The 19,501-nt window shown below is 35.7% G+C and overlaps 1 protein-coding gene across 6 annotated transcripts in view; it reads right to left on the bottom strand.

The window, feature by feature from the left end:
* Positions 1 to 19,501, bottom strand: part of CNOT2 (CCR4-NOT transcription complex subunit 2) — a 115,981-nt gene that overhangs the window by 52,552 nt on the left and 43,928 nt on the right. The window contains exon 4 of one of the 6 annotated variants that reach the window (XM_082635925.1): positions 2,317 to 2,374. The exons of the other annotated variants lie outside the window; for them this stretch is intronic. Within the exon in view, the coding sequence (XP_082492051.1) occupies positions 2,317 to 2,337 (21 nt within the window). The 5' untranslated portion in view covers positions 2,338 to 2,374. The remainder of the gene's footprint in view (positions 1 to 2,316; positions 2,375 to 19,501) is intronic. 6 annotated transcript variants of the gene reach the window in all.

The raw sequence follows: 19,501 nt of genomic DNA, 5'->3' as shown, positions 1-19,501 counted from the left end.
ACTAATCTACTTAGGATGGATCTAAAAAAAGTGAAGATTTAGATAAATTTTAAATTGATAATTTCTAAATTCATCAACTTAAATTGATACGGAAATAAAAGCAATTCATTTCATAGTTTTAGTAAATGCAGACTGCCGGATAAATGAGCAATAAAAGCCTTAGTGAACACTGAAAAGGCAGTTAACAGGTAGATGCAAAGGAAACTCTGACTGGAAATGTGATTCAGCAGAAAACTAGAGGCTTATAGGAACATATCAACAATCATTATTTTGGAGAGTAGTTAAATATTTTGGCACAGAGTTCTTTACAGGGGTTACAGGAATACTTCGAAGAGATATCATCCCCCGCAAAACAGGGTAGCTCACATTTGATAAAAAGATAGAGAGGGCATGCCAAGAGATCGATGAAAACACATCACTCTTCCCAATCCAAAAACTGTTTACTGAAATTTGGTACCTGAAGCTGCTTTACTGAGATGACATTCCCAAAACCATGTACACCATACCTTAGGGTGTGCCCCCACCAAATCTACAAACTCTCTAAAGAGTATTAACAAAAGGCCTATCAGCGCTCCTGATCAGTCTGACTTTGATCTAGGGAGAATATGTTGTGCATGCTTCAACTTGAAGAAACAGATTTTGTGGATGTCCAAATTCTTAAAGTTGCTTGTATCAATATACCTCATACAGATTCAAACTTATAACCACCAACATACAAGCTTTAGAAGACATGTGCATCATCCTAAAATCAAAACACTAATAACTCAAAAAGTGCTAACCGTAAAAGAAGCACACAATCATATATTAACTAAAGAACCAACTATAAATGGTATGCCTTATGACCAGTAAGTTAGATTTCAGAACTCACACAATAGGGCCTAAAATTAAAATAAGCAATATTTTACCCTTAAATATTAAGATATAAATTTATAAATTATAAGTGGAAGAACATATAACAGTAGAAAGCCCATAAGTTTAGAATATAAAACAAATCCTCTAAGTATGAAGGGAATGTTTTTAATGAGGGTGACTATCTTATGCCAGTGTCAGAGGTGGGGGTGGGGAGCGCTCGCTAATGAAGAAGAGAGAGGGCGGGAATCCACAAGAAACTGATGGATGGTCTGCTTTGCTGGGGGATATGGATTTCTACAAACCTCCCAATAAATTTAAGAAACGCTCGAACTTAGAGGAAAGGAGAGAGAAACTGCTGAGGATTCTGTATTTTGAGGCCCTGCTTTGAGACTTGAAATGTCAAATACTCGGTGCCCCAATCTCTTTAATCCTGACATACTTTCTCTGAAGAAGTGTTAGCCATCACAGGCTATATTCTATTTTTCCTGGGTATAATTTTGAATGTCTTGTTATGTGCAAAAGAATCTAGAAATAACGTGAATAAGAAATACATGGGATAGATCTGGGAGAACTAAAGAAACAATTTTTGAAGCCTTTCTGAGAAGAACCTAAAATGATAGTATTTATTTGTGAGCAAAGTAGTGCAGACACAGACTGCTATAGAACTATTTCTAAAAATTCTGCATTAAGAAAAAAAAATCTATATTGTTAGATCATGATTTTGGATACAAGGAACACAAGCAGAAAATGACAGGAGTGTTAGCATTTTACACACACACACACACACACACACACAATTTGGTGAGCTTGTTCACTCAACAAATGTTTGCTGAACTGTGTACCAGATATTGTGCCTTCACCGCTTCTATACTTTGTTAACCTCAAATCTAGAGATGGGTAGAAATGTTCCAGTCTTCCTGTCTAGATTTCAAGGAAAAAGATGTTTGAAGTTTCTATTCTTACAAATTTTAAAAATATAGGTACTCACCTGAAACTCTGGGAAAGGGAAGAACAGCATGTCTAAAGCTAGTGGAAGGAAACTAAAATATGCCTCCTTCTGATACCAAGTTAAACGTAGCAAAATTTTTAGTCTATGGATTTATGCTTTCCCTGACTTTTTCTCTTAGCTTCTTTTCTGAACATGAGTTTTCTGGTCCTGCTATACTCTGTGGAGAATATGAAGTTTAAAAAAATCTAACAAACTTCCTTTGTATTACAACATTAATGGCTTATTCAGTTTAAGGGTTTCCCTCTTTCACATCTAACTAATAAGAAATGAAATTATTTCTTAGAACACTAGGACTTTAATAATTTATGAGATAATTTTATGAAAAAAATAATTTATAAGAAACACTATATTTTTAAACTAACAAAATGACTCACTGACAAAATGGCCCAACGTCCACCCTTAATATACTGATGACAGCATCATTTTTCCCCCGGCCTTTCCCACCACCTACTTACCTGTGCAACTTCTTTCAACATTGGCTACTCTGGGGATTGGAAAGCTCAGGGCTGGAGGCTGAAGTGAAGAAGGAAAGGTTGGAGGGTGAGCCATGGCACCAGCCCCGCACTAGGAGCGCCCCTGAGATATTACAGCAGGGTTGACACCATAGCTCTGAAGTTCAAACTCCAGCAAACGGTAAGAAAGGAGTCCAACCAGAACATGATAAACGATGGGATTCTTCCGCTCTTTGAAAAATAAGGAAATCATGCTATAAAGATCTGAATGCCCAGTTTCAACATTATGACTCCCTGTTCCCCTCTTCATCATTTCCCAACCCCAGATTCACCTCAGACTGACTCAAAGTGCTAATCAAAACAAAGAGGGGGGGGTGAAGTGCACAAGTAGAGCCTTCTATAAACTTGCACACAGAAAATGAGGATAGGGCTCACCTGGCCATCATAAAAACGTCCAAGACAATATGTTAAAATACTCTGCCTATCTGCCCCTTGAATACTTTCTTGCTCTCCTAAGCACTCAACATTAAATCTAAGGCTCTCATACACATTAACGTTAATACCACCAGCCAGCAAAATGACAGCTGGACTATTTGGATGTATTGATATTTAAATTCCTAAAAGTGGGCCAATGAGCTTTTCAAAACCCAGGGATAACCTGTCGGTATAAGGATATTCCTTGGGGGAACTTCCTGGCAAGTCCAGTGGATAGGACTCCGCACTTCTGCTGGGGGCCGGGGTTTGATCCCTGGTCAGGGAACTAAGATCTTGCAAGCCGTGCAGCATGGCCAAAAAAAAAAAAAAAAAAAAAAAAAGTATATTCCTTGGGAGGAAACTAATTTCTTAAAAGTGTTCCACTCTGATAAAAGCAAATAAGGACCCCCTCAACTAAAATAACTTTAATCAAACTAGATGATAAAAAAATTATACTTTTAAAGAAATAAATCTAAATACAGGACTTAAGCTGTGACTTTTATGAGAATGTGAATCCTCATTTTACAATATAAAAAGTAAATTACTGATTCAGAGGAAACTAGACTTTGATTATTATGACTACTAAAGCTAATAAAAATAGATGCTCATTTAAGTTATTTAAAGATAATTTATAATGAAGTATCAGAATCCTAAATTATGTTATATGAAGCAATTAAAAATAAAAAGTATTCCTTTAGCAAGGGAACACAGGACTTTTAAAATACTTCTAAACATCTTGCCATATAAATTAATTCAGTAAACATTATTCAGTGAGCATCTATAATGTAATGTGTTAAATATATTTACATTTATACCCTTATGTACTTTATCCATTTGATGCTCAGAATAAAGAACATCACAAATCAAAGGGAGTAAAGAAGAAAACACATTTACAATGCTCCTGCACCATTACTCTGGCCTCCAGGCCTTAGTGAACTTACCCTTCATTACCTGCAATCTCCTACCATTTCCCCCTTCTCTTATTGTCTTCCTGCCCCACTGCCCCACTCCCCTTGCTATTCCTCAAACACAAAAGGCATACTCCTGGCTTCAGACCTTTGTACTTCTTGTACCCTTCAAGAATGCTTTCTTTTTAGGTATCTACATGGCTTCACCTCACCATACTTCATATATTGAGCCATCCTAGTGAGGACTTCACTGCTTATTCTATTTAAAAGTACACTATCCTTTTCCCCAACCCCTTAGGCACTCTCTATCCCCTTTCCTGTTTTAATTTTTCCTCCACAGCATGTATCGAAATATAATACACAATGCATTTTATTTATTTTGTTTAATGTCTTCCTATACTCTAAAACATCAGCTGCACGAAAACAGAATTTATTTATTTATTTTGTCTTTTTGTTTACTTCTGTCTCCACAGAATCTGGAACAGTGCCTGGCACTGAGTAGGCCCATAACATGAACGTGTCCTCCTCTTACTCCACACATGCTGTTACTTGAGCGTTATTTGACAGTAACCCATCACTGCAGTGCTTACAGCACATGTGAAAATTTTATGAGCATAACAATTATTTTAAAAAGTAATGGAATTATGTCAAAAATTAATGTTAATTTTTGTATTTCTGAAACATATGAATAAAATTGTTTTATGCCTTTTTCCACTGAAATTGACAACCACTTCCAAAATACCTAATAGACTAACAGACACCTTCAGTGGTTAGAATGCCATGCCATGAGAAATACCAAATAAGGATTTGGAGATGAAAAAATTTTTTTTCTATTTCCCAAACTTTTTCTCAAGTTAGATTACCTTTTTAAAAAAAGTTATTTCACGAGCATTTCAGACTTAACAGTTTAATATGATGAGACAACACACGTCTCTTTTCTATCAAAAAATCCCACTAGAAGAATTATACTACTTAGAGCCACTGGGTTGCACTGCAGTCCATGGGAATATGCACTCCTTGAGAACAGTGTACTGCTAGAGCAGCCTAACACAGTGGGCCTGGTACAAATAAGCACTAATATGTGTTGAGAGTTTATCAAATGATGGGTATTACTCAAAGCACTTTATATATATTACCTCACAATCATAACAAAACCCCTATAAGATGTACTTTTACCTCAAATTGAGGCACAGAAGGGTAGGGCCTATGGACTCTCATTAGATTGAAAATATTTCTCTATCACAGTTATCATGAAGCATACCCAGCCCCTGCAACCCCAGTAAGATACTAAAGATTTAATCTCCACAAAAACCCAAGTGGACAGACTCCAAATTTTAGAAGTTAGCCGAAGCGTAGGTGAGGGTGAGGCATGGGCTTGAAAACTGAGAGATGAAGACCTACATTTTGAACTGTGGGATCCTCCACTTTCTTTCCTTAACCTGCTACAGAACACTGTCAGTCAGCCTTAAGAACCACCCCTCTACCCCACCTCTCCACCTGTGGAAAAACTGAATTGCTCCGGAGAAACAAATGTCACACACTATCAAAATGAGCTTCTCCCCAGTGGAAAGGTTAACTCAACTACATGTTAACACAATGTCCACAAACACTGTTACCACTTCTTAAAAACTTATTTGGAAATAATTTTAGATTCACAGAAGAGCTGCAAGAATAGGACAGAGTTCCCATATGTCCCATTTTTCCCTAGTGGTAACATCTTATTAGCACAAGTATCAAAACCAAGAAATTAGCTATTATCTAACAACTTCACACGGATTTCACCAATTTTGCACTAATGTCCTTTTTCTGTTCCAGGATGCATATTATATTTAGTTTTATGCTTCCTTAGTCTTCTGCAACCTCAGACTTTACTTCAGTCTTTCACAACATTGATGTCTTCATTTATACCAATGTAACTACACTGCACAATGTCCTGCAATTTGGGTACGTCTGATGTTTCTTATGACTGGATTGAGGTCTTGCATTTTAAAAGCCACATCACCACAGAAGTAATGTGTCCTTCTCAAGTGCATCGAATACGATGGACATATTCCAATATTTGCGTGCACGTGATGATAATATGTCTTATTACAGGTGATACTAAACTTGATCTTGGTTAAGATGGTATATCTGCCCGTTTTCTCCATTGTAAATTACTATTTTCCTCTTTAAAACAATAAATGTTCTGAAAGAAGTACTTTGAGAGCACGCAAATACCTGTTTGTCCTTAAATTTTTGCTCACTAATTATGACATTCATCCATGGATACTGCCTACAGCACCTATTACTGTGATGGTCTAATGATGATTTTCTATTTTCTTCATTTCTTTTACACTATATTTGTTCATCAAAATGTTTCTACAAGTAGACAAATCATCTTTTAAAGATCTCACTCTCAAATATGAATAAAGTGTCAAAGACTTTACCTAACTGACCCAAAGTGATATAGGTAGAAAGTGAAGAATAACATCTCAAAACCAGAGTCCTTCACTCTATAACCATCATATTCTTTCTGTTTTATTACACTGCTTTCATCCCAGTAGAAAAGAACAGGTTTAAAATTTCATATGCCCCAAGAAGCCTCTCTCAGTACTTCTAGTCCTAAATAAGAGAGACCTTTTTTTTTTCTTTTTCCTAGAAACAATATCTTCCTATTGTCATTAGCACATGTACTACAATGTCTTTAATTTACTGGGTTGGGTTAAACAATGAAGTGATGATTTAATATTCGATCTGACAGAACACAAATTTTTGGAGTAAGGAATACAAATTAGTAAAATTATTACCTCAGCTGATAAGACAAATGGCCAATGTATGTATGGATCTATTAGATTCTAGGGAATCTTAAGGGAGGGAATTCAAGGGAAATTGTTCAACTTTTTGCTTCAGGTAAAACAGAGTCACAGCTATGATGACTCCATATATGAATTGGAAGTTATTTACTGACTTGTACTGTTCGATGTTTCTTTCCAAATGACCTTAAGTGGTGAGAATAGGTCTGATATTTCTTTGTATTGCATACCACATATTGTCTTACACAACAGAAAGTATTCGAGTCTTGACTGAACACTGATATAGAAGCTTATTCTCTCTCTCAGGAATGATTTTTCATCTATCTTCTCAACCAAAATATAATTTTTTTAAAATGAAATCTTAGGACTTCTACTTCCAACCAAGATGGAGAAGTAGGAATCCTCTCATTCCCGCGTCACCTGAAACAACTTTAAAAATGGATAAAATATGTTAAACAATGGTTTTCAGACATAGGACATAAGGCAGTACAAGATAATAACCCTTGAGAGAAGAGAAAGAACTGATGTGAGCCCTACAACTGCCCATGCTTACTGAATGGAGGAGTTTCCAGGTGCAGGCTGCAATACAAGGAGAGGGAGCCCTGGTGAAGGCCAGAAATCTCTGTGAATTGAGGAAGTGTAGCTGAGAGTCTGAGTAGGCTAAGGTATCTATAGAGTGAGAAGGCTAGAGCACCAAATAAGAGAGAGCTGTAAAGAGAAAGAGAAAGTGTTCTAGAGATCTGGAAAGGGTTCCTGAGTCTTCCAGCTAAGTACTGATCAGCATATGTATGTGAGGAACTGACCAGAGGCTGGGAAAAGAGAGAGCAAAAACAATCTCTAGGGCTCACACAACTGTGCCCTAAGCCAGAGTAGAAAAATATTATAATTCACAGGGCGTCAGATAGAGTACTCAGAAGAGTACAGCCTCAGTAGTTGGGAAAAATTAGCCCTAGGCTAAAGGCTACTGTGGTTCTTTGTAACAAAACTTACAGTTAAAAAGGGGGGTGGGGTGGGGTGGGGAAATGTCTCAAAGGGCTCCAACAGCTTCTAAGTAACTGTGCCCCTAAGAAAGCTCAAGAATATTTACAAAAGTACGAAAACATGTATAGGACTGAACAGGTAAAAATTCCAAGAACTGGTACCCAAGCAAAAGTTTCCAGGCATGCAAAGAAGCAATAAAATAAAATACATAATGGGAAACCAACAATAGAAACAGACCCAGAAATGACACAGATGATAGAATTAATAGATAATAACATTATAAAACTGTTATTACAACTACTTTTTGCATGTAAAGGGAAGAATAACTGGCATGATGAAGAAAAGACTGGTGAACTTAAAAACACAGCTATAAAAAACTACCCTAAATACACGGAGAGAAAAAAGATTTTAAAAACTGAACAGGGCAACAGTAAGTTGGGAGAACTTCAAGTGATCTAATATATTTGTAATTGGAGTCCCCAAGGTAGAATGGGAATAGAGTAAATATTTACAGAAATAATAGATTAAAAATTCCAACTGACTCACTTTGCTGTATACCTGAAACTAACACAACATTGTAAATCAACTATACGTCAACAAAAATTATAAAAAAATAAAAATAAAATAAAATCCAAATTTGATTTAAAAATACTTACAGGGCCTCCCTGGTGGCGCAGTGGTTGAGAGTCCGCCTGCCGATGCAGGGGATACGGGTTCGTGCCCCGGTCTGGGAGGATCCCATATGCCGCGGAGCGGCTGGGCCCGTGAGCCATGGCCGCTGGGCCTGCGCATCCGGAGCCTGTGCTCCGCAACGGGAGAGGCCACAACAGTGAGAGGCCCGCATACCGCAAAAAAAAAAAAAAAAAAAAAAAAAAAAAAAATACTTACAAATACATAAATTTAAGAGGCTCAATAAATCTCAAGCATAACAGACACGAAAAAAACTATACCAAGATACATCATAATTAAAATGTGTAAAACCAATGACCAAAAAATGTTAATAGTAGCCAGAGAGAAAAAGTTACATTATGTAAAGAGGACAAAGACAAAATGACAGAAGACTTTTTGTTGGAAATGGTCTAAGTCAGAAAACAGAGCAAAATATTCAAAGCACTAAAAAATCTGTCAACTATGATTTCCACGTCCAGCAGAAAATTTATCAAAAATAAAAGTGAAATAAAGACTCTTTCAGACATCCAAAATCTAAAAGAATTCATCACAATCAGAAATGTATTACAAAAATGTTTTTTTGGTCGAAGTCTATCCTGATGGGGCTTTTTCTGTAGACCCACGTTGCTGGAAACTCCTCACAGAATAATACGTGGTTTGCTTTACTGATTTCTAGGAAAGAACTATAAGACAGAGATGCCACTAAAAGTGTGAAAGATCTAATGGTCATATTTTTTTATCTTAGGTATTGGAATATCCCAAAGGCCTGTCCTATTCTAGGATGTGATAGCTTAGGGTGAATATGACTTGAACTTACGTTTAGAGGGCGTGTGAAATTGAGAACCAGGTAGATTAATCTACTCTAACCCTAAAAGTGGCCCTAAAATAAACTGCTTGAAGAAACTAGATCCTAAAGATTATAGGTGGGGAATTTTTGAAGTATGTCATCAGTATGTCCATATTCAAGCAGAGATAAAAGAAGCTCAACTAAAAGAACTGTGGACTGGGACTTCCCTGGCGGTCCAGTGGTTAAGACTCCATGCTTCCACTGCGGGGGGTGCAGGTTTGATCCCTGGCTGGGCAACTGGGATCCCACGTGCCACGCAGCATGGCCAAAAAAAAAAAAAAAGAACTGTGGATTGACATGACAATTGTGGGTTAGGTAAACTTTCTTTTTAAACGGGCTATCTTGAAGATCATGACTCAAACTTTCGAGGAACTAAGGTAAGGTGACAGGCAGTGAAAGGAATCACAAAACACAAAATTCTTAAATAAAAATTTAATGACTTTAATGTTGTCTATGTTACACATAACTTAAAAACTTTAAAAAAATTTAAAGTCCTTCAAGTAGAAGGAAAATGATACTATAAAGAAAGAAGGGAAGGAAGGAAAAAAAAAAACAACCTCCTGGATTGGTAGTGTCTTAGGCACTGGCAGAAGCAAACACAAATCCCCTTGGGAAAAATGTCTTTCCATCTAGTCCTCAAAGAAGTCACACAGATTTCTAAGAAACATAAAATGGTAACTTACACACCTACAAGGAATCAAGGTATCATAAGTGAGAACCAGAAGAAACAAAAGACATGAGAATGATCTGTGGCAACTTTCAGCTGCTGGATTTATCACATATTAAACATAAGCATGTATAAAATGATTAAATAAATAAAAGAAAATATATTAGAGCCAAACTCTAAACAAAAAAATAATGGTAAAAATGTGAAAAATAATGATAAATATGTGGGTATAGAAGATATAGACAAGATTAACGAACTTGATCTAATGGAAACAGAGCAATACACCTGCCAACTGGTCAATATGCATTTTGTTCAAGTAAGTAAACAAATAATTGATATCATACTGATCACATTCTCTAGCTACAGCAGAATATGTGAGAAATCAGCAATACGAAGATAATTAGAAAAGCCTCATAAGTTTGGAAAATTAAGAACACTTAAGATTAAAGAACAGTAAAACAAACCCTAAGGAATAAAAGGAAATATCAATAACTTAAAGAGTATAAATTGATGAATATAGAACAAAAAATAAATTTAAAGCAAGGGTGACAAATAAGATGAAAAGGCACACAGTCAACAATCTTACGGATGAAAAAAGGTGCTAAAAAGAAAAAAAATATTTAAGATGGTAGCATTATGAATAATTTCTTAATCCTGATAAAGAATATCTACAAAAAAACCCCCAAACCTGCATCAAACATCATATTTACTGGTGACGAAGTTTGTAAGACAAGTAACAAGAGAAAGATTCCTACTACTAACACTTCTACTCAACCTTGTATCAGAAATATGAGTGAGTTCTGAAAAGAAGTGCAAGTTATAAAAATTGTAAAATATCAAAACTGGAATTTCCAGATGATATATTTATTTACATGAAAGAACCTACCCCACAAAGAACCTACAGATAAATTATAAGAATAAAAATTTAGGGACTTCCCTGGTGGTCCAGTGGTAAAGAATCCGCGTTCCAATGAAGGGGACGCAGGTCTGATCCCTGGTTGGGGAACTAAGATCCCACATGCCGTGAGGCAACTAAGCCCGAGCACAACTACTGAGCTCATGCTCCTCAACCAGAGAGCCTGCGAACCACAAACTACAGAGCTTACATACTCTGGACCCCGCGCACCACAACTAGAGAGAAGCCCACACCACAACGGAAGATCCTGCATGCCTCAACGAAGACCCCGTGTGCCGCAACTAAGACCCGACGCAGCCAAAAAAAACAGTAATCAAGTTTAAAAGTCAACTGTATGTCAATATAACAGTAACATCTATAAAATATAATTTTAAAAATACAATTTACCAAAAAAAGCAACAAAAAGTACTTATGTATAACTCTGACTAAAGATTTATAATTCCATTATTAAAAAAAATACAACTTTATTGAGAGAAAATCCAGAAGACCTCAGTGTATGAATTCAGGGAGAGGAAGAATAACATAAACATATCATTTCTTCCCCAAATGAAAATGAAGTCAATAAAATTCCACTTGTAAACACAATGCCTTTTTTTTTTTTCAAATTCTAAATTTGTCACTGAACAAAAGGCCAAGAAAGTCAAGACAATAATAAAGACCAAGGTGGAGAGACAGACACGAAGATTTAACACAAAGCTATAGTAGTTAAGAAAGTGGGACACTGGTGCAGGCAGAGACAAACACATCAAAGTAATAAAATAGAGATATAAGAAACAGACCCACAAATATAAACAAACTGATTTATAACAGAGCACTGCTGATTAGGAGGAAGAAAGAACAAAATCAATACATGATGCTAATATAATTGATTATCTTTATGCCAAGAAAAGGAATTTGGCCTCCTCAAACCATATACAAAAATCAATCTCAGAAGGATTTAAACATGAAAGACAAAATTAAAAATCTTTTAAAAGACATGAGAATATCTTTTACTTAATTTCAATAGGGAAATATGTCTCAAACAACCTCAATAAATTTGAAAAATTTTTAATTTGACATTATTAAATGTCAGATTAATATGAACACTGTTGATGGGACTCAAAATTGGTATAAACACACCTAAACATATTCCTAGAAGACCTTTTGTGAATTTAATTTTCATAAAATTTGAGACTACGACATGGTTCAGAAAACTTCTCTAACTTCATAAAGCTCCCTCTTCTGTTGTTTTCATGCAGTCTCTAAAAGTACAATGGCAAGTTTTTTGAGGTTTTCTTGGCTCTGTTCCCCTCTCCCACTTTAATCTGCTCCTTCTCTTTCCTCTGTCCCTGTTGTCCCTATCCTGCTCAATTTTGATTCCACTCCCAGAAACTTCTCAACAGGGTCCTGGAAGGGAGCACTGGTGGGTCAGTCTGGAGAGTTCAGAGCTAGGCAGCTGAAGTCACTTTAGGCCTCACCACAGGTCCCTTAACCCTGATCTAATAAAGTGGGCAAAACCTCCCCAATTTCAAATTGGCTAATCACACTTACCACTTTCAAAATGGCTCTTCACCACTTTGAGGTGCTTCTATGCTCAGGTCCAGACACTCCAATGCTTCTATGTTCTTATGCATAAAAACTGATAATTTAGGTCTTCTGTTAGACTTTCACCTGCTTATATTTTGAGGTTCATGGAGATATTTCATCCCCAGTTTTTGTTACAAATGTTTTCATGGGTTTTGGTTTTCTATCTAGTTGTTCTATTTTTATATGGGAATTTAGAAAGATTAAAAAAACAAAAACTAAGCTGTCACCATCAGTGCAATCATCCCAGAATCTAAGTAAGGCCTGAGATTATATTTTAAAAGGTAACTATGCACCAGTGTTTTCTTAGGTCAGTCTCCCAAAGCAATAGAAATAAAAGCAAAAATAAACAAGTGGGACCTAATCAAGCTTATAAGCTTTTGCACAGCAAAGGAAACCATAAACAAAATGAAAAGACAACCTAGGGACTGTAAGAAAATATTTGTAAATGATGAAACGGACAAGGGCTTAATTTCCAAAATATACAAACAGCTCATACAATTCAATAACAACAACAACAAAATCAAATCGAAGAATGGGCAGAAGACCTAAATAGACATTTCTCCGAAGAAGTCATACAGATGGCCAATACGCACATGAAAAGATACTCATCATTGTTGATTACTAGAGTAATGCAAATCAAAACTACAATGAGGTACTACCTCATACCAATCAGAATAGCCATCATTAAAAAGTCTACAAATAATAAATGCTGGAGAGGGTGTGGAGAAAAGGGAACACTCTCACACTGTGGTGGGAATATAAATTGGTGCAGCCACTATGGAAAATACTATGGAGCTTCCTCAAAAAACTAAAAACAGAGTTGCCATATGATCCAGGAATCCTACTCCTGGGCATATACCCTGACAAAACTGTAATTCAAGAAGATACATGCACCCCCATGTTCATAGTAGCACTATTTACAATAGCCATGACATGGAAACATCTGTCCATCAACAGATGAACGGATAAAGAAGATGTGGTACATATATGCAATGGAATACTACTCAGCCATAAAAAGACTGAAATAATGCCATTTGCAGGCAACATAGATGCAACTAGAGATCATCATACTAAGTCAGGCAGAAAGAGAAAGACAAATACCATATGATATCACTTAAATGTGGAATCTAAAATATGACAGAAATAAACCTATCTATGAAAAAGAATCACAGACACAGAGAACAGACTGGTGGTTACCAAGGGGGCAGGGGTTGGGGGAGGGATGGAGTGGGAGGTTGGGGTTAGTAGATGTAAGCTTTTATATATATCTACATATACATTGATATATAGGTATATATCCAATAGGATGGATAAACAACAAGGTCCTACTGTACAGCACAGAGAACAATATTCAATATCATGTGATAAACTAACAGAATATTTTTTAAAAAGTATATATATGTATAACTGAATCACTTTGCTGTACAGCAGTAATTAACACAACATTGTAATCAACTATACTTCAATTAAAAATACAGTAACTTTGCTTCTATATTTTCTGATTGACAGAAGTATCTACACTAGTGTTTTAACTTTCTATTTAATGATGAACACATTCCATATTCATGATTGGGGCAAATTACTTAAATATAAAATGTGTTTCTGAAAGAGAACACAATATTTCATGTGTAAAAGCCTAGAGCTAAGTTCCCAAAGGAGCACCACAGTGAACACAAAAGGATTCCACCAGATATTTTAAATCTTCTCAGGAAACACATCAGATATCAGATATCTGTCAGATATCAGATACCACCTGAACTATGTAAGTGTTTTAGACCTAATTACTTAATTTAACAAAACTGTTAACATTTCTGTTGGCCCAGGGGCACTGTGAAAAAATTACTAAGATACTAAGGGTGCCATAGAACCATGTATCTTAGTGAAACCTGCTTTTTGGAAAACAAATGTCACCTCATTTGATGATTTCAGAAGATGAGTAAAAAAGTATCAGAACATATAATGCATTCAAAGAAAGACCAACATTGTTAGCATCACGTAATAAACCAACCAATGAGGAACTTGGGAATTCATTTAATGTGATGTTTTTGGTTGGCCAGAGGAAGAAGAAAAAGATGAGCCATGAATGACAAATAAATGTCAAAATTTATTTGAAACAAATATTTAGGTCATAGAGTCAAAATAACTTTTGCTGCTGATAATATATGATCGTGACATGAGCAGAAGCATCACATTTAAAGTGCAATTACAAAAGTGATCTCATTTTAGCAGGAATTGTATAACTGCAAGTGAAGACAACTTAACAGTCACCAATTTGAGTTTTTTTATTCCCCTTCCTTCATCCTGTGGCTACAGCCATTTGTTTCCAAGAGTTTCAAGAGCAATGAACTGTGAACCAGTTCACTGATTTCAGGTACTTATTTTTGAACAAATTCCTTCCTCAGCTCACTCTTGCTCACCTTAACCCAGTGCCAAACAGCAAGGATGTCTAAAGCCTCCCGTCTTTCTGCTCTACGCGCTAGACCTATTCTGATAACTCTCGAATTGCTAAGTATTCATTTTTCAAAAATTCTTTTCCATTTTAAGTGTTCTTTATATTATGCATCTTTAACATACGTAATATATCAGATTCCAAGTGCTTTGATGCTGGTGCTGTTTTCAATCATACTAGAAGTTATCAAGAAAAGGTTATAAGCTACTATGTTACAACCATGACTCTAAGATACCATCAGTTGTAAAATACATCCTGATAGCAGAGAGATAAAAATTTTCAATAATGTGTTATCACTTATAATAAAAGAAATGGGGTACTTCATTGCTTGTTTACATTAAATTTTTACTGCAGTGCAAAAGAAAAAAATGTAATTTGTATACATTATTGTACAATACTCTTGCATACTGAATGGAAGCACACCTACCAGATGAGTTTGTATGTGCACCATTGATTGTTAAATAATTTGGAAACTTGTGTTTTAAATGCTTTACATTATGCAGAATTGTCAGATATCTGAAATGTCAGATAGGTGTTGAGTGTTTTAGCAATATCTGGGAAATTGTTTACGGTTTGGGGTGGGCTGGGAAGTCATTATATTTTTTCCTATTCAAAATAACAGAATAGGGGCTTCCCTGGTGGCGCAGTGGTTGAGAATCTGCCTGCTAATGCAGGGGACATGGGTTCGAGCCCTGGTCTGGGAAGATCCCACATGCCACGGAGCAACTAGGCCCGTGAGCCACAACTACTGAGCCTGCGCGTCTGGATCCTGTGCTCCGCAACAAGAGAGGCTGCGAGAGTGAGAGGCCCGTGCACCGCGATGAAGAGTGGCCCCCACTTGCCGCAACTAGAGGAAGCCCTCGCACAGAAACGAAGACCCAACACAGCCATAGATAAATAAATAAATAAATAAATAAATAAATAAATAAATAAATATATTTATTTTAAAAAAATAACAGAATATAGGGTACCACTTTTCAAAAAATTGCCACATAATACATAAAGATTATATACATATATATGTAATAAAAATATAAAAACAAAAAGAATAAAACAAAATTCAAACAACGGAGTACTTCTGGGAAAGGAGGCAGTGGAAGGGTGGGACATGGAAATATCTCCATTAAGTACAATACGCAAGCTGTAGAAAAACGCATATTTGTTAAAAACAAAGACAACAAATCACATTTGCACCTATATAATCACTAGAAAAGATACACACTAAACTGTTAAAAGTAAAACTGTGAAGGTAAACTTTCACATTCTATAGCTCTGTAATTTAAAAAACTAATAGAAAGGAAATAAAATAGTTAATGGCAGGGGGAGAGAGGAGGAAATAGCAATACGATCACTGCCATCATTCTCTGACAGGATACATTCCACAACGTTAATGTGGTATTCTAGATAATGAGGTATTCTTTTTTAATTTATTTTATTTTATTTTTTTTTATTTTTTATTTTTTGCGGTATGCGGGCCTCTCACTGTTGTGGCCACTCCTGTTGCAGAGCACAGGCTCCGGACGCACAGGCTCAGCGGCCATGGCTCACGGGCCCAGCCGCTCCGCGGCATGTGGGATCTTCCCAGACCGGGGCACGAACTCGTATCCCCTGCATCGGCAGGCGGACTCTCAACCACTGCGCCACCAGGGAAGCCCCTAGATAATGAGGTATACTTAAGGAACATACAGACTAGGATGCATTAGATCTAGTTTATAAACAACATACACTGAACTAGCTAGCATATGATGTGATCAATGACCTCAAAGTAGCATTCTAAAAATCTTGGAGAGATATATATATAAGTGGCATTTCCCCCAGCACGCTTTGCAGTTTCTTCCTGTCACCTCTTTCTTTGTTTTATTTAATTTTATTGAAACAACATGCATTTGAACACCCATTATGTAACTGAAACCATGCTAGGTACAGGCAGTACCAAAATAAATATGGCTCCAGTTTTCAAGATGCTCGTAACATACAGTAGCACTGTCTAATACAACTCTGTGCAATAATGGAAAAGTTCTATATCTGCACTGTTCAATATGGTGGCCACTAACAGCATGTAACTATTGAGCATTTGAAATGTGGTCGATGTGACTGAGAAATTAAATTATTTTATTTTGTTTAAATGAATTTAAATACCACTTATGGCTAGTGCCTACGGTACTGGACAGCACGGGGCTACAGCAAGACAGGGAAAAATAAACATAATTACATTGTACCATGGTACACACTAAACTAGAAGTATGCACAAAAGCTACAAAAGCAAGGAGAAGGAATGCTGAAGCCCATCACAGAATGGCTTCTGAAAGTATTGATACCTGATTCTTGAATCATGGAAGAAAGGTGAGGCATTACATGAAGAGGAACCCAAACAAGTAAAGGTTTAAAGTGTAAAAGTGCATAGCATAGAGATTAAAAAGCAGTTTTGTATTACTCAATGGAAAAACTTTTCCATTTATATTACTCAATAAGCAAACAGAGGAGACAATGGAAATAAAAGTATGCGGGGTCAGAATGTGTAAAGATTATACGTAATGTTTAGGAGCTCGTCTGCATTATATAAGAGAGGGGAAGAAGGCACTGGTAAGTTAACCTGGTAATTAATATGGTTAGATTTGTGCATGCTCATAGTTGGAATAAATTAGTGTAAATTAGAGAAAGAAAAGAAAATTCTAGCTAAAAACTGGAGTTATATTTCCTTGGAAGAAGCTTGACAATCTTTCTAAAAGAATAAACTATAAACCATTTACTAATTAAATTATCTCACCTGAACTAATATACCAGTCTGTCTATGCAAATAAACTTCAACTACTCTAGTCATACTCAAAAAACTTTTAACTGGGCTTAAATTCGTAGTGAGAAATGAAACACACAAAGTAGATACCAATAGAAAAATCAATACTTCAACCAACACCCATTTAAAAGTCATTAGGTTTTAGCACAAAGCTGAGGGAATGCACCTTCCCAAATGAGTTCCTAAGTCTTTAATCAAGTCCACAACGAAAGGAGAACTGGGGAAATATTATCCTTTTTATTAAACTCTGGACTATTAGCTTATTATTATCAGAATGCTTAAATAACACTGTAAGACATCAAGTACCCTCCAAAAACAAAAGGCCTCAACAATAAATTAATGAGTATAAACACGGCTACAAAGAAATCCTACTTTATCCATGAAAAACAACAAATAAAATTCCTCCGAAATGGAATTGTTAAAAATCCAGATCATTTCATCTCAGCATATACAAACTCTTAGTGCTACCAATATAAATATTAGTAATTTATCTACTATTCCTTTGAATTTCCCATATGCTCTTAATATCAGACAGGAAATTATATTTCTATACATGTATTTTTCAAAAGAGGCTTTTACAAATAATTTTACAATGGCAATTTAAACAAGTGTTTCCAAGAATATTTCAACATGCATTAATTGTCACTAAGTAACAAGAAAAGAGAAAAGGGAAAATACTTTCAGGCAGAAGAACCCTAACCAAAAATGCATTTTCAGGTAAGCTAAAAAACCTGGATTATTTGTAAATAATGTGACTGAAACAGTGTGACTCTAAACCATTTTTTAAGAGTAGAATGAACAGGAATTAGAAAATCTCTTCATGTATAAAATATAATCTCCTTTTATTCCTTTCTTAAGTGTAAAATTTGGAATTCTTTATTAATATGATTCCATAAAGTAAATTAATCATACTGTGTGATCATACAAAAGTTCTACTTACGTTTTACAAACTGGATTATAAACACTGAAAAGCCACACAATCTAGAATCACGACATTCTTAAAATAATTTAGCAGAATCTATCAAAAGATACAACAACCCAAGTAGTGTAACCAATTAAAATCTTATGAGTCAAGGTAGTTGGAAGTGGTTGTGAGGCAGGAGGAGTTACAGCAAGTATAAGTAATGAACAGAGGCCATGTTGATCAATTCTATAAAAACAATTCAGAACAGAAAAGGTTACAGGGAGGACTGATTCTGCATAGCCACAGCTTACTCTGGCTTATTAAAATTATAAAAATCTGGAGAGAAACTTCAGACATAAAATTAGGTCAAATTCTAGAAAGGTTAAATATGACACTACTTTTCATTATGGACAGTGCCCAAACCAGAACCTAAGTCTTGTGTTCAAAGCCTCTTTGTTATCTCACCATGAAGACCCATTTACAATTTTCTCCAATGTTCACTGTTCCAATCTGAGGGAAGAAAAGACTAACTGGGCTAAAATAAATGATTAGAAGATAAATGGTTAGTTAACAAAAGCTGCTGCTATCACACTAGTTGCCTTCACAGCCTGGAGGGAACAAAACTTGTGGGTGGAAGGGAGAGAGGGAGGCTGGATATGTATTTGTGAAAGAAGCCTAAAGCTTACTCCTACTTAACTATGAACTACTGTGTATTCTGAGTCATTACATAATTTGATATTAAATTATTAACAAATGAATAAAGCAGATTTTCTTTGAAAAAATTAAATTCAAATGTCAGAGTTTTTAAAATCACTATTTAATATAGCACTATCTTTAAAATTCACCTTCTTTTAAAAGTTCAGAAAGAAAACAGGAATATTATACTTCAACCATCCTTTCAGCATCCTTATATTTCATAGGGGATGGATATTATTAACTAACTTAATAAATGAGCAAACAAGGATCTAGCATTATAAGGACAGCAAGCTAATGACAAATTCAATAGAATTGGGGTCTCTGAGTACCCTGGGATTTTCATTTCTATTTCTTCTATACTCTAACCAACTTTGTCTACATTCCTGTGATGCTCTAGTACCCCGAATAGAGCCTAGGACTTCAGATTTAGTCTTCCAGAAATAATATATATAAAAGCAATCAACATTTTGTTTTATGAATACTAGCTCTGAATCCAGCCATGAAGTCATAAACTGTGTTTTAGAT

This window comes from Mesoplodon mirus (genome assembly GCF_964341445.2).
Source record: "Mesoplodon mirus genome assembly, chromosome: 11".
Lineage (NCBI taxonomy): Eukaryota > Metazoa > Chordata > Mammalia > Artiodactyla > Ziphiidae > Mesoplodon > Mesoplodon mirus.
This window is presented reverse-complemented; position numbering and strand designations above follow the sequence as displayed.